Here is a 15252-nt window from a genome sequence, read left to right as displayed (position 1 = left end):
CGTGGCTTCAATCGATACTCATCTCTACTCTCATTACCAGGTACATCTCCGTCAGAACCTTCAGGCAACTCTACTGAAGAGTTGTTATAGTAAGCACCACCACCATTGGACAAAGAATTCTTTAGTCTGAACTTTTGCTGAGTATAGCTATCAGGAACATCAGATCCACGCCTCATTTTAAGATTTGTTCCATCCATGTTAGAGTTATAAGAAGACATGCTGGACTTGTATTCACGTCCCTGTAAAGATTGAGATAAGAACAAAATACAATCCATTGCATCTGAAACATAATCCTCTTACAGTTCAAATGATATTGGATCAGGAACAGAGCATGTTAGCAGGCTTCTATTTCTGTCCATACACACATGTGCACTAATAAAGGTTCATTAACTGATAACAAGAATGCTCTAACACAACAAGCAAAGGAGGAACATGGCTCATCATTGCCAGTGAGCTGTCATATGCAATTAGCTCTAGCTCAGGTAACATGATTTTGATTATTGATTAATGTTTTATGCTGCAAAAAACCTTAAGCATTAAACACAACTGCAGCATCAGGGTAAGATTCACCATCCAAGTTTCGTGGAAGACAGAACACCAAAAAATGACTCATCTATTGATGGTTGACCTCAAACGCAATGGCAAACAGATCTCCACAATCTAGCTAGGTGAATATATCAGCAGGACAAAGGTATATTACAGAACAAAATCCGATTAACATCAGCGACTCCATCATATTATTTATACAACACGGAGGGCAAGCTGTTTTAGAAATTTGAGAAATATAAAAAGCTCATCAAGTTAAAAAGGAAAAATATGTGAAATAGAAAACCAGCTCAATCAGATCATATAAACACAATTTCCACCTCTACTCAATGGACAGGAAACTTTAGCATTCCCCATGAGAATTCAAATATGAAAGTCAAACAGGAATCTGTTGAGAGTACATTCATGCTGATGCACATGAGCCTAGTGAAAGTGTAACCCTGTCATTTGCCGTCATGCATCTTAAAAATGCAGGCTAAGTACATCATCTGGAGCTTCTAAATGATTAATAGAGACTTCATTCTAGCCTTTCAGATATAAATTTCACAGCTCTTCAAACGTTTAATAGACACTCCTCAGGTACAACATTGCTAGATGTTGCACCATTTAATTCAAGACACGAAGATCGAGCAATGATGAAAAGTTCACTCACCTCACCAAACTTGGGATTCTGGCGAATTTTTGAAACATCAGGTGAGGTGGCAGGAACAGCATCTCCTGTGTAGCAAGTTTCTGCAAAGAATACGCATTAGAAACAAGAAAGGTCACAATGATGAACAACATAACAGTAGTCAGACTGTAAATCCCCAACTGTAAACCAAATCATGCAAAACCTCACATATGATCTATGGTACCTATGGAGAAGGATGATAAATTTTTAAAACTGCAGTTTATTAAGAACTAGCAATCCTGAACTCCTTAATGATTGCACTCTGCAACTGACATGGTAATTGACCAAAAAAAAACATTAAGATTATTTGGGCATGACGCTTCAAAGTCACAAACCATAACAAGAAAATTTTCAAAAGACCAATGAAGTTTATCAATATTTGCTAAATATGCAAAATACAGAAATGTACAAAATACAGCTATTCTGACTCACCTTGAACTGGGTCCTGCATTGAGGACTCGAATGCACCAGGAGGAAGTGGGTCAAATTCAACACCAAGTGGAGGACCGTCCTCCCGGTAATGCTTTCCCAGCTGCCTCTTGACAGCTGTTATGGCAGCATTCTCAACTTGACCCTTCACCTTTAAGTAACCTGAGGGGCCAGACCTAGCTTTTCCACCCTTCACATCCGTTGGAAATTTGGGTATGAGATACTTTGAACTTGCTGCATCAAAAGGATCCCCATTTTGATGGTTAGAAATATTCCGTAATGAAGAACTACTTCCTGAAGATGCATCATTCGCACGATTGTAGTTTCCAGCAGAGTGATTGCCATGCTCATACGTGAGATCTGCAGCAGAAAATTCTTTTGGAGTCAACCTTCCACTTTCAACTTCCCTGGTATCAAGATTCCTATCATCTCCCTGTTTCGTGCTACCACAGGAATCTTGTCTATGCCCACTGCCACGATCTTGTACGACTCCACTTGACCGATCTTGCCTTCCAGTAGCATAGTTTTCCCCATTCACTAACTTCTTGTCCTTCAATCTCCTGTGGCAAAACCACCCAGAAACTTGCTTCTCTGTCAAACCTATTGACTCTGCAAGTTGTATTTTCATTGATTCTGTAGGGTATTTGTGTTCTGGGAGAAAAAGAGAGACAAACTTTATTAAAAATTGCAGCATAGGAAAATGAGTAAGTAGCAACACAAGACATAACAGGACAAGTAAGCTACCATTATAAAATTTCTCCAGTGCTTGAACCTGAGGTCGTGTCTTGACGATCCTTTTCTTGTTCTTCTCCACAAGGGCTTTTTCATCTTCAGAATGCATCTCAGGTGAGTCTAAATCATTTTAAGAACAGAAAGCAGCAGAAGTAAGTACCACAAAGATCAGCTAAAAGGGAATGAAAATGAAGTCACACAATAATCCGCAACAATTGCCTGGAACAGCAAAAACGATTTCTGACAGTGAAGATGGCATAATTTCTTTCATGGCAGATACAAAATGTTTAATATATTCTCAACACTTGCTGAAACTTGTTTGACTAAATTGCAAGGCTATAACTTGCTCGGACTTGTCTCAAATTCTGGAAAATGGCAATGCAAGAACAATTCCTTCTGGCCGAAGCAAAGGTAGAATCATCCTCGTTGATTTTTATTGATTTTTCTACTTTTATATATTATAGCCACAAAGATTGAAAATTGTCTCTTGTTCTCATCTACTTGTTACAGTACTATTTTCATACACAGACAGCCCTTAAAAACCCAGAAATCAAACTCGAAAGCAAAAAAATGTTGAAGTTAAACTAAATAGACAAACACCCAAAATCCAGATTCTCCAGAAAAATCATTATCATCTAAGCCCAGAAAATCAAATTGGAAACAACATCACACGATCTGGGTACCAGAAAACAAAAAATAAAAAATTCTTACCTTCTTCCATGATTCTTCGATGTAACCTTTCTGGGTTTTTTGCTTCGGTTTCTACTTTTCACCCCTTTCTCTGTTAGACCCTTTATTGACCCATCAAAATTCCATCCCACTCAACTTGGCGGAGAATTCAAGAAATCCCAGGCAGAGAAACAAAAGCGAATATTTGTGGGCTACATGAGATTGAGATGTCAAGTTGATGTATATCTGAATAGGAGGGGGAGAGAGAGAGAGGGAGAAAGAGAGAGAAAGTTTTAGTATTGTTTCTTGGCTGAGTCGAGAAAGATTTCAAGATTTGAATTTTCTTCTTCCTAGCTATTATTATCTTTCTTCTTGTCAAATCTGCAATCTTTTAGCTTTGATTTGCATATCTTTCCTGTTTATTTTGATTATTCTGTTCTAGATTTCTTTCTCATCCATCCGTCTCTAAGTTCTCTCTCCTGCTCTCTGCATTAACTTCAATTACACAACTTTCTCACCTTTAATATCCCAATTTACTACGCTTTTCAAGTTCTTAATTGCACCTAATTCTCTTAATTATTTGCAGAAAATTTCAAGATTTAAAAGTCTTCGAAAGATTAAGACATTATTTTAAAAATCAAATTTAACACGGTTGTAATGAAGTTTTCTTATATCTTAATGATGTTTCTTGTAAGTTCCTCATGGTCGTTATTGCAAAGTGCAAGCCGTGGTGATTGGTGCAAGAAAGAAATAAACAATTTCGAATATGCTTTTCTTTCTGAACAATTCGCGACGTTTTTATCTTTAATTTGACTTCCCATTGCGACGGTTTCATATGCAAAATAATGAATGCAGGAAAGCTATTCATAAATGTGAAGAAAAGTGTGTGACCAGAAGAATAAAAGAATCCCTACTTAATTTATTTTCTTTTACGAAAAAAACATTGTTGTTCAAGAAAAACGTGTTAGTCTTGATAAAAAAAGAAAAATGTAATAATTAATTATTCCGTGTTTGAATGCACGTTGATGAAAGTATTCAACATGAATAATAAATCATAAAATACACAGTTATTATGTTGGATGTATAAAGCTATCTGTCACAAATAAATATTCACGAACTATGTGCAACTGTTGTTGTTGCGTGCATGCGGATAGTTTATAAACACGCATTGATCACACACAGTAACCTACAAACTACCGTCATTATTCATCGAAATCATAATAATAAACCCTTTAAACGCATATTGATAAACCATTAGGATATGTACAATAGCTCAAGAATAGTGTACAAGGCATATATGATAGCCCTTGAACCACTCATTATTACCTATCGAGCATATACGGATAAACTCATCGAAAAGCTAGTCAATTCATAGTATTTTAGAAAGGTATTTATAATTATAAAATCATAATCCAGTTGAACAAACTTAACATCTCTCCCAAAAATTTTTTTATAAGTTTTAAGACAAAATAACTCATAAAACCACATTTGGCTCATTTAATAACCCTTGATTCGAGATCCGAATCTGAATAAGTTTGGATGATCTCATTGTTTCGATCTCAAATTTACAATTGTTTTAGATTACTTGCATTTATAAAGTAGGTTAAAACAACAGTACGACTATTCTGGATAGAACTAGTCAAAGTTTAAGAGTGAAGGTAAAGCAATAAAAGTTGTACCCAATACTTAGATCTTGTTTGTTTATAAATCTCGTCTAGTTATACCAAGTTTTGATCGAAGTGTTACTATAACTCCTAAATATCTAAATCAGGAAGGTTGGAACCAAATGAACTCGAGAGCAAACAGAAAATAGTAAAAGTTATACCTAACATCCAGGCATTATGTATACACTGTTTCTTTGTAGATTTTTGTTGAATTGTACGATTCACCATGAATAGCAATTTAGTTCTGATATGACGGTTATAATTTTGAATCCAATCTAAACATAAAATGCGTAAATTGAGGACTATTTAAATTGTTAAAATAATCTTTGAGGACGTTTTGATCATTTTCAAAATTTAAGTATAGTCCTCATGTGAACCCCAAACCACATAAGTTTTAGGCCATGCAACACTTAAGCATCCTCAAGCACAACAAATATTTTCAGTTGTCTATCTTCCTTTGCAGCTTCATTTGAAGAAATTATGAGAGAGAAGGGTTTTACTTACACAGGGGTGAAAAAAAGTGGGAAGAGGGCCTCTTTTTCAGCCCACGCCATGTCATTAGCGACGCGAGCTACTAGGTGTTTAAGTTGCGCTCATGTGGATGCCGGAGCCCTAAGCCCCAATTCTTTACTGCATTTTTTGGCAATTTTGGTAAGAAGGACCAAGATTGCCACAAAATGAATACTTATAGGACTAAAATTGCCAGTCATGTAGTTATGGTCCTAATTTTGCCACTCCCCATACTTACGGGACCAATTTTGCAATTTTGCCTATATTTTTTTTGTATAAAGTCCAAATATAAATTTTATAAAAATGTGCTTTGTAATGTCGATATTTGATAACATATGAAATTTGCGATTGTATAATTCAAATATGAAAATCTTCTAAAAAATGAACTATTTTATCGAATCATTATATAATTAATATAAAAAAATAATTATATATTTAGCAGTACGGCTTTTTTAAATTCTAAATTAAAACCAAAGTGCGATTTTAGTCCAAATAGAAATGCGGTTTGAAAAATAAATCATAAAAAACAATTCAATTCGATTTGGTTGAAATAATTGTAAATTTTTCTGATCCCTCCTATCTCTCACTAATTAATGTTGCAAGAAATATCCTATAGTTTATAACATGATTATAGTTTATAACTTTGTCTTTGTATTTATCACATGATTATAGTTTCATTTTTGCAATATATATAGTACCTTGGTCCAATGTAATTATATTTCGGACTACGTTTGTTGACTATAGATTATGTTGGTACAAGTGATCATCATTAACTCCTTCATATATAGAATAATGCTCAACCCCATTAATATATAAAATTTACTTCTATGTTCAATAATTATGTATTAATTACACTAATCTTGCACGGCCCTCTTCAATCATATTGAAAATATTAATACAAAAAATCACCAGAAAACTCAAAAAATAAGAAACAAAGAAATTCTCATCTTTTATCTTTTTTATTTTTTTTTCTTAACATTACGGGTATTTTAAGAGAAAATAAAACAAAGTAAGAAGATCTTCGTAATTATCTAATAAAATTCAAATTTTAAATATGACAAACGAAAACTTAAAAAAATTTTAAAAGATGCAGTCATATTAATATATTTTTTTATTTTTTACATTTCGCATCGACTTTGATTTTTAAAAATTTAAAAACATACCACACTCAATCTATTATGCAGATATAACATCTAGACGCATGTACCAACACCAATCATTTACGTAATACATTTCCAATATGATTCAATTACTTTTATTCAAATTGAAGTCATTTATAACACGTAACTCTAAAAAGAAAAAAAAAAATCCCGAACGTGAAACGATCGTAGACAATGGATCGACAAATCCAACACGCAAAAGGGGTTCACAAGAAGAGGTGAAACATATTTTGAGGACCACAATGGCAATTCAAGAAAATATGAAAGGGGGGCTTAGGGGCTGCAAGCAATTGAAGAAAGCATAGTTTTTGTATGGGTGATGGGTCACATGTTCTCAGATGAAGAGTAGGACCATTTTGATGAAGAGGGAAGGGACCATGATTTTGACTTGTGACTAATTCTTCTTTTATTGTGTAAAGTTGCAAGGGGGGTTTTGTGCTGTTTCCATCCTATTTCTATAAATGTGGTATGAACGCATATTTTAAACAAAAGGACTTTATGGAAATGCTTAAGTTTTTTAATTTTTTTTTTTTTTTTTTTCGTTGCGTTCAGATATTTTTTTTACGATCATGGCCTGTTTAGAAGTTGATTTTTATAGTAATCTATGTTGAAAATACGAGGAATATCTAATTTATTTGTTCATAATTGATATTTACAAATTGTTAATTTTATATACTGAAATCTACAGTTCTTACGGGAGAAACCAATGAGATCTGATTTAGGGTTATTCGCAATAACTTAAGTGTTTATCAATTTTTTCATTGAAAGTAAACTGAAAATAACGTTTTTTTTAATTTCTAGCTTATACTTTTAAATTGTTTAAAATCAAACGCATTCGAACAAATTATAAACAGCTCTACACCAACTTATATAATTTATAGATAAAATCGTACATATTAAGCTTTTCTCCTTAGCACTCTAACTTTATCTCTTTTTTTTTTTTAAATTTTATTTTCAAATATCCATAACTCTTACTGCAAGTAAATCTCCAATTTATTCCCATCACAAAATTAAAAACTATCGCAAACACTCATTGGTAGTCAAAAGTGATGTTTTGTCGGCATGAAATTCATAGATGTGTGGAAAATAATAGTTATTAATTAAATATAAATTTATTATCATATATTAAGAATTAATAATGATGAGATTTATAAATAATAATAAAGGAAAAAATAGAGTACTAAGAAACAACCATTCATTTATCAATTTTTTTTGAAAATAATAATAATAATAATAATAATAATAATAATAATAATAATAATAATAATACCACCAAATTGAAAAATATTAAAATTCCATAGTTCATTAGTCCACCCCTTTTCCTCTCTCTCTCTCTCTCTCTTGATATCTGTACACGCCACAGAATAGCAGTGCCATACACTTCTGCTGCAGAGGCACTGTTAATCATCGGATCAAAATTCCATTGGTTTCTACTCATTCACTTTTTTCTGATCTCCCCGCGACCACAGCACCACCTCCAGCTCACCATAGCCGTCAACTCGCCTCTGAAAATTACCCTAATACCCCGCCCCCCTTGCATTTCCCCTTCACTGTCGTCACTCTACTGCTCCACTCTCCAACCCGGTTGAAGATTCTACTTTTCTTGCTAATTGGAGAGCTATACAGTTGCATTTGGTTTGATTCGTGTTCGTCTGCTTGCTCTGTATGGTATAGTTGACTGGGACAGAGAGTATTGGATGAGCGCGGATGCCGAATGGGGGTTTTGGATTTAGGGCTTATTTGGGAAAGGGGGTAGTCTTCTTCTGATGTCAAGAAACGGAGATAGGATGAACAACCCTGACGTCAGCAGAGCTGGTGGGACAGTCGAGAGAGACATCGAGCAGGTAAAAATTTCTTCGTTTTTTTCTGGATGCATGTTCTCTTTAAAGTCCCGGGATTGAGTCGTGGTAAGTTACTTAGTCATGTTATTCAGTGATTTTATGTAATTATTTGTTATAGCTGATTTGCGTGCTTGAAAAAGTGATCAAAGGCCATTTGCTAAATGGATTTCGTTTCGACTATGCTTGTGTAAAATTTTTTATGCTATTTGGTAAGGTATGTGTTCTTTAAGATGAGAACCAGTTTACTTTTTTTATTTAAGTTCACGAAATCTTCATGTTATAGTTTAATTGTTCTGAGATACTGATTTTCTCCGGAGCTCTTTACTAACAATTCCAGACGTTTTCTTGTCTCAAGCGTTTTTTGTTCGGGTAATTTGCTTTAATTAGTATGCATGTCTGCTGAGCTCGTTGTCTGGGTTTAATTTAGGCATTGGTTAATGTTTACAACAGGCAATTACTGCTCTTAAGAAAGGAGCGCACTTACTCAAGTATGGAAGAAGAGGGAAGCCTAAATTTTGTCCTTTCCGTCTCTCAAATGTAAGGCCCAACATTTTCTGGATCTTGTGCATTTGGGCTCTTATTCTATTTTATGCTGTAAACTGAGCTTGGGGTGAAATCCAGACGCCTTCTTTCGTTTAGGAAGTGGTCATAAATTGTATGAAAGTCCTTTGTCATTGGTCATTACTCATGTGATGTTGCGAATCCTGTGGCATCTTCATAAATGTCCACAGCTAGTGCAGAACATGAACATATATTATGAATGGCTGCTAAACATGAAGCAATTGATGGTGATTGTTATCTGTTGTTGCAAATGGTAATATGAGAATGAATCCAAAAGCTTTCATGACAATAAGTTCTCAGAGAATTATTTTAACTGTTATAATTTGAAAAAGCTGTATATATCCGGAAAACTGTCCATGGTTGTCATAATACTTACAAATTAAATAAGAGGTATTGACTCTTCTATACAGGAGTCCTGGCCTTATATTTGTGAGGATAGATCTGAAGGTCTAGTTCTGATTTCCATGTGTGGTTTCATCAGTCAAGAGTTGAGGGCTAGTTTTAGCTGCAGACATTCTCATTGCTCCTGCATTTGTTCTCTTACTCCAGTTTCTAGGAGGTGGTTCAATCAGTTCCCTTGAATTTTGAATGAAGGATCTTTCTATTCCTGCTTAATGATGCAATACCAATAAGTTCCATCACAACTTTGAAACTGCATTTTTGTTATATGAAGCTCGGTTCAATTGCATTTCTTAAATCACTAAACTTAGCAATTTGATGTTGCTTATTGGAGATTACTTTGCTCCCATATAAAAGCTTTGAGGATGCAGTAGGAACATCTAATGATTGGATGCTCTTGATTTCAGGATGAGTCTCTTCTGATATGGTTCTCGGGTAAAGAAGAGAAGCACCTCAAACTTAGTCATGTATCCAGGATTATATCTGGTCAGCGAACTGTAAGTCATCTACTTCCCAATAACATCTTTTTACTAAACTGCCATCAGTTATCTGGTATGTGCGAACTTGATAGATCTAAGAACTCTAAAACAATTATTTTGTTCAAAGGTTAGTGTTAATGTGTCTTAGATCTCTGTGTTTTTTTATCAACCTCTTTGTCCATTGAAAACTTTTCAATGCTTCCATATCAAGTAATTATTTGATAAATCAAAGTCTCTGATGATGTCAAACACCATTAATTTATTACTTTTCTCTCTAACATCTTGTACTTTTAGATAGGTTGGCCTTTAAATTTATTACTTTTCTGTCATCTGGATTCATTTTTCTCAAATGGTTCTGGTCCCTAATCAGGAATACCACAATCTCGTGATGTACATTGTTTTACACTTTACACGCCTGAGCTATTAGATGTTAACTAATCCACTTAAAGAAGAAAAGCATTTCTGGGAAAATTGTCCACATTTCTTGTCCGGTGATCTAAAACTGGGCTGCTCATCTGCTGATTGGATGGAAGTTTGTTATTCTGGCCGTCAAGAGTATAATATACATGTGATTTGTCATACACACAGTTCTGTAAAATTGTGGTTTTGATGCACCAACTAGTATCCCTAGAGGGAAAGAAAAGGGAAATTTGCAGGGAACACTTTGAGGCTAAGAGCTTGGCTGTTTTGTTTGGATATAATGTTTAGCAACTTTCTCTAATCACGAGCATGTCAATGCACTTTAAAAAATGTTAAGAAAGATACTTAGAGAATACTGCTATTTTGTCAAATACAGGATCTTCAGGACTAGGTTTACTATAGCTATGTAGAGTAAAAATTTCTTCTTTCAACATACCACTCAGTGCTGACCTCATGTCGAGATATCCTGGTTGATTCTTTTTAAATATGAAATTCTGGGCCATACATTAAGCATCATTGGAGATGTTTGTAAGTGAGAAGGAACTTATCTATTTATCTATTTGACTTGTTTCCCTGTTTGATGGAATGTTGACAAATCAAATTTTGTGAGTGTTAACGTGTACTTCTGGTTAACTTTTGGTTATCCTGTGATGTTATGGATACATGTAATTCTATTTGTTTTCTGTTCCAGCCAATTTTTCAAAGGTACCCACGACCTGAGAAGGAATACCAGTCCTTTTCTCTTATATACAATGACAGATCACTTGATTTGGTGAGCGTCCAATCTTTCATCCCCAAGTTCCTTACAAAACCACTGTGTGACCCTTGTTTGATTGTTGTAACAGTGTTTCTCCAAATTGACGGTATATGTCCTTTTTTTTGGTAGATATGCAAGGACAAGGAAGAAGCAGAGGTGTGGTTTAGTGGGCTTAAGGCATTGATTTCCCGTGGTCATCAGCGTAAGTGGAGAACAGAATCTAGGAGTGATGGAATTTCATCTGGAGCTACTAGTCCCAGAACATACACGAGAAGAAGTTCTCCACTGAATTCCCCATTTGGAAGTGGTGATAGCATGCAGAAGGTGAACTGCTTTTGTTTTCATCTGTCTGCATGCAGAGCCATGTGTTTTCCTCTTTTCAGATGTGTGGACTGGAAATATTTATAAGCAAATTTTTCTTCTTGAAAATGTTGATGTAAATCTCATTTCACCTGAGCAGGATGGTGCTGGTCAACTTCGTATTCATAGTCCTTATGATAGTCCTCCTAAAAATGGTCTGGATAAGGCATTTTCAGATGTTATACTGTATGCAGTCCCACCCAAGGGTTTCTTCCCTTCTGATTCTGCCACTGGTTCTGTCCATTCCATTTCATCTGGAGGTTCAGATGGCATGCATGCGCACATGAAAGGAATGGGAGTGGATGCCTTCAGAGTAAGCCTTTCGAGTGCTGTAAGCTCCTCGAGTCAAGGTTCTGGTCATGATGATGGTGATGCCTTAGGGGATGTTTTCATGTGGGGAGAAGGAACAGGTGATGGCATTATCGGGGGTGGACCCTATAAAGTGGGAAGCTGTTTTGGTGCCAAAATGGATTCGTTTCTGCCCAAGGCATTGGAATCTGCAGTGGTGTTAGATGTTCAGAACATAGCTTGTGGCGGACGACATGCTGCCTTAGTGACCAAACAAGGAGAGATATTTTCTTGGGGTGAGGAGTCGGGAGGTAGGCTCGGTCATGGTGTAGATTCGGATGTCTTGCATCCAAAACTAATTGATGCCCTCGGCAATACTAACATTGAGCTTGTTGCATGTGGTGAATACCATTCTTGTGCTGTCACACTTTCTGGAGATTTGTACACTTGGGGTGAAGGTCATTTTGGCCTTCTAGGGCATGGGAATGAAGTGAGTCATTGGGTGCCCAAAAGAGTTAATGGGCCATTGGAGGGGATTCATGTATCTTCAATTGCATGTGGGCCTTGGCATACTGCTGTTGTGACATCTGCAGGGCAGTTGTTTACTTTTGGTGATGGAACCTTTGGGGTTCTTGGTCATGGAGACAGGGAAAGTGTTTCAAAGCCTAGAGAAGTGGAGTCCCTGAAGGGTCTCCGGACTGTACGAGCAGCATGCGGTGTGTGGCATACTGCTGCAGTTATTGAAGTAATGGTTGGAAGCTCAAGTTCCAGTAATTGTTCTTCAGGCAAACTTTTTACATGGGGAGATGGTGACAAAGGCCGACTTGGACATGGTGACAAGGAATCGAAACTTGTTCCAACCTGTGTTGCTGCTCTCGTTGAACCAAACTTTTGTCAGGTTGCTTGTGGACACAGCATGACAGTTGCTCTTACAACATCTGGGCACGTGTACACTATGGGCAGTTCAGTTTATGGACAGCTAGGGAACCCTCAAGCTGACGGCAAGCTCCCTTCTCGTGTTGAAGGAAAACTTGGGAAGAGTTTTGTGGAGGAGATTGCTTGTGGTGCCTATCATGTGGCTGTACTGACTTCGAGAACTGAAGTTTATACATGGGGGAAGGGAGCAAATGGTAGATTGGGCCACGGGGATGCTGATGATAGAAACTCTCCAACTTTAGTCGAAGCTTTAAAGGACAAGCAAGTAAAGAGTATTGCTTGTGGTACTAATTTCACTGCAGCTATCTGCCTCCATAAGTGGGTCTCAGGGGTTGATCAGTCCATGTGTTCTGGATGCCGCCTACCATTTAATTTCAAAAGAAAACGTCACAATTGCTATAACTGTGGGCTTGTGTTTTGTCATTCATGCAGCAGCAAGAAGTCACTGAGGGCTTCTATGGCACCAAATCCCAATAAACCATACCGGGTTTGTGATAATTGTTTCAATAAATTGAAGAAAGCTCTTGAAACCGACACATCATCTCATTCATCTATGAGCAGACGCGGAAGTATGAATCAGGTGATAAATGATATTATGGACAAAGATGATAAGCTGGATATCAGATCTCGTCCGCAGCTTGCTAGATTCTCTTCAATGGAATCCTTGAAACAAGGGGAGTCCCGCACCTCAAAGAGGAACAAAAAATTGGAATTCAATAGTAGTCGTGTATCACCAATCCCAAATGGAAGCTCCCAATGGGGGGCACAAAATATCTCTAAATCTTTCAATCCAGTATTTGGATCATCTAAGAAGTTTTTCTCAGCTTCTGTTCCTGGATCCAGAATTGTTTCTCGAGCAACATCACCAATATCAAGACGAACCAGTCCTCCTCGTTCTACTACCCCAACTCCTACTTTGGGAGGTCTTACATCTCCCAAGGTTGTTCTGGACGATGCAAAAATGATAAATGATAGCCTCAGCCAGGAAGTAATAAAATTAAGAGCACAGGTAAGTAAATTTGTTCGACTAGTCCAATGTTCACTTGCACTGCAGTTCTTTTACTTTTTCTGCTGCTCCACACAACTTCTATCTCATGTTGAGTTTTAAAGATATGGGCTGGGAAAATACTGATAGGTTGGAAGTGGTGAAAACACTTCAAAATGATCAGCAATTACCATGTAGGCAACTGCCTGGTTCTTTTGAACAAGTGAAAAGGCCAAAGAGGGCACTATATGAATTTTAATTGGAGCTAAGTTTCCTTTTTGTTTGTGTTTTCTCAGAGTAGAGAAGATTAAAAGAGATGGGGAGCTAAACATTCTCATGATCCCAAGTGCATCTCTGTTTCATCCCTGTTCTGATGGTAGAGGGTAGAGAGTTTTTAGAAATATTACTTTAATATTTTTATGCGTAGAATTTCGTCTTGTTTGTGAAAGCTGGGTATGGGGTCATTGGGTGCAAACTTTCTTGAGTACAATATTTTAATTTCATGACTGATGGAAATCCACATCGTTTGTTTAAGTTGAAGAGGCATGGCCATAGTTCTTTCAATTTTAAGGACCCAGAAAATGATGATTTACTTTAAAGGTCCCTTTCCAACTATCTTTGTATTGTTCAGCAAACATCATAATTGATAATTAAGACTTGGAATTGCTTTCCAAGTATATTCTTTGCAGTGCACTTTGTATTTGCCCTCAATCCCGATTGTCCTGCTGCCTTCTGTTGTGATCTCATTCAGTGGGACAATCAGGTCCTAGTACGTGATGTTTGAACTGTAATTGTACTGGAACTAGAAAGCTTTATTTTATATATGATAAGGCTCTAAGTTAATTTGAGTAGTTCTTCAAGTTAAGCGTGGTTCTGGTATAAATATAGTCTTATACCATGACTGACCTTATGCGATTGTATTGGAGTTCTGAGTGTCTGATTATTCTTTATACAGGTAGAAAGTCTCACTCGGAAGGCTCAACTTCAGGAGTTAGAGCTGGAAAGGACAACAAAGCAGCTGAAGGAGGCAATAGCAATTGCAGGGGAAGAGACTGCGAAATGCAAAGCAGCAAAAGAAGTGATTAAGTCGCTTACTGCACAAGTAAGGCGAATACCTCTGATCATACATTTTACAAACAGCAAGTTATGGGCTTGCGTCTTAAGCAGCATTATATTGCATAGATTTTCTTTTATAGAATGTGAGATGAGTTCATCTCTAACCATTTCACTCCTTATTAGTTGTTTCAACTTTGTTGGCTCTCTTGTCAGCCAACAGGATATACTACTCTTATTTTGTGATGCCTTTTCCTTTAAATGCATTTTGAACATCATGAGATCGAACTTAAATGTTCTGGAAGATGGTTGAAACACATCTGAATAATGGAGCTAAGGTCTAAATCATGAGATATACTAGAAATATAACAAATGAGTACTATGTGATATGCATGATGCTCGTTCTTTTGTGCTTACAACATGTTTTGGTTTACACAAGTGTGAAGCAACACTACATATTAAGGTCCTGTTACAATTGTAATATGTCCTGTCAGTTGCTTGAGCGAACAATTCCCTGCCAGTTGCCTGAAGGAACAATTTCCTGTCAATTGCTTGAGTAAATTAGCTGTAGAATTTATCGAATTACATCATCATATTTGCCAATTATAACATTTGAAAGTTTATCAATTAAAATAATTAACATAAGAATTCATGTAACTGTTCAGGTTATGTAGGTCACAAATCCTAAAATTTTCTTTGGTACGTTTAAACAATTGATGCATTTCAATAAATTTTGGAACCTAAAACAATGAGTTACCTATATTGAGATCTTAGCAAAATACTTTCTGGTTAA

General features: G+C 36.2%; 1 protein-coding gene and 1 pseudogene across 1 annotated transcript in view; one reads left to right on the top strand and one right to left on the bottom strand.

The window, feature by feature from the left end:
* Nucleotides 1–3601, bottom strand: part of LOC105170926 — a 4629-nt pseudogene extending 1028 nt beyond the window's left edge.
* LOC105170925 overlaps nt 7690–15252 on the top strand; it is a 10384-nt gene continuing 2821 nt past the window's right edge. The window contains exons 1-7 of the mRNA XM_011091865.2: nt 7690–8224; nt 8672–8758; nt 9589–9678; nt 10772–10852; nt 10967–11161; nt 11298–13430; nt 14362–14508. Coding sequence (XP_011090167.1) covers nt 8147–8224; nt 8672–8758; nt 9589–9678; nt 10772–10852; nt 10967–11161; nt 11298–13430; nt 14362–14508 — 2811 coding nt within the window. The 5' untranslated portion in view covers nt 7690–8146. The remainder of the gene's footprint in view (nt 8225–8671; nt 8759–9588; nt 9679–10771; nt 10853–10966; nt 11162–11297; nt 13431–14361; nt 14509–15252) is intronic.

Source organism: Sesamum indicum, linkage group LG9 (genome assembly GCF_000512975.1).
Source record: "Sesamum indicum cultivar Zhongzhi No. 13 linkage group LG9, S_indicum_v1.0, whole genome shotgun sequence".
NCBI lineage: Eukaryota > Viridiplantae > Streptophyta > Magnoliopsida > Lamiales > Pedaliaceae > Sesamum > Sesamum indicum.
Note: the sequence above shows the minus strand (reverse complement) of the source record. Positions and strands in the feature narration are given on the sequence as shown.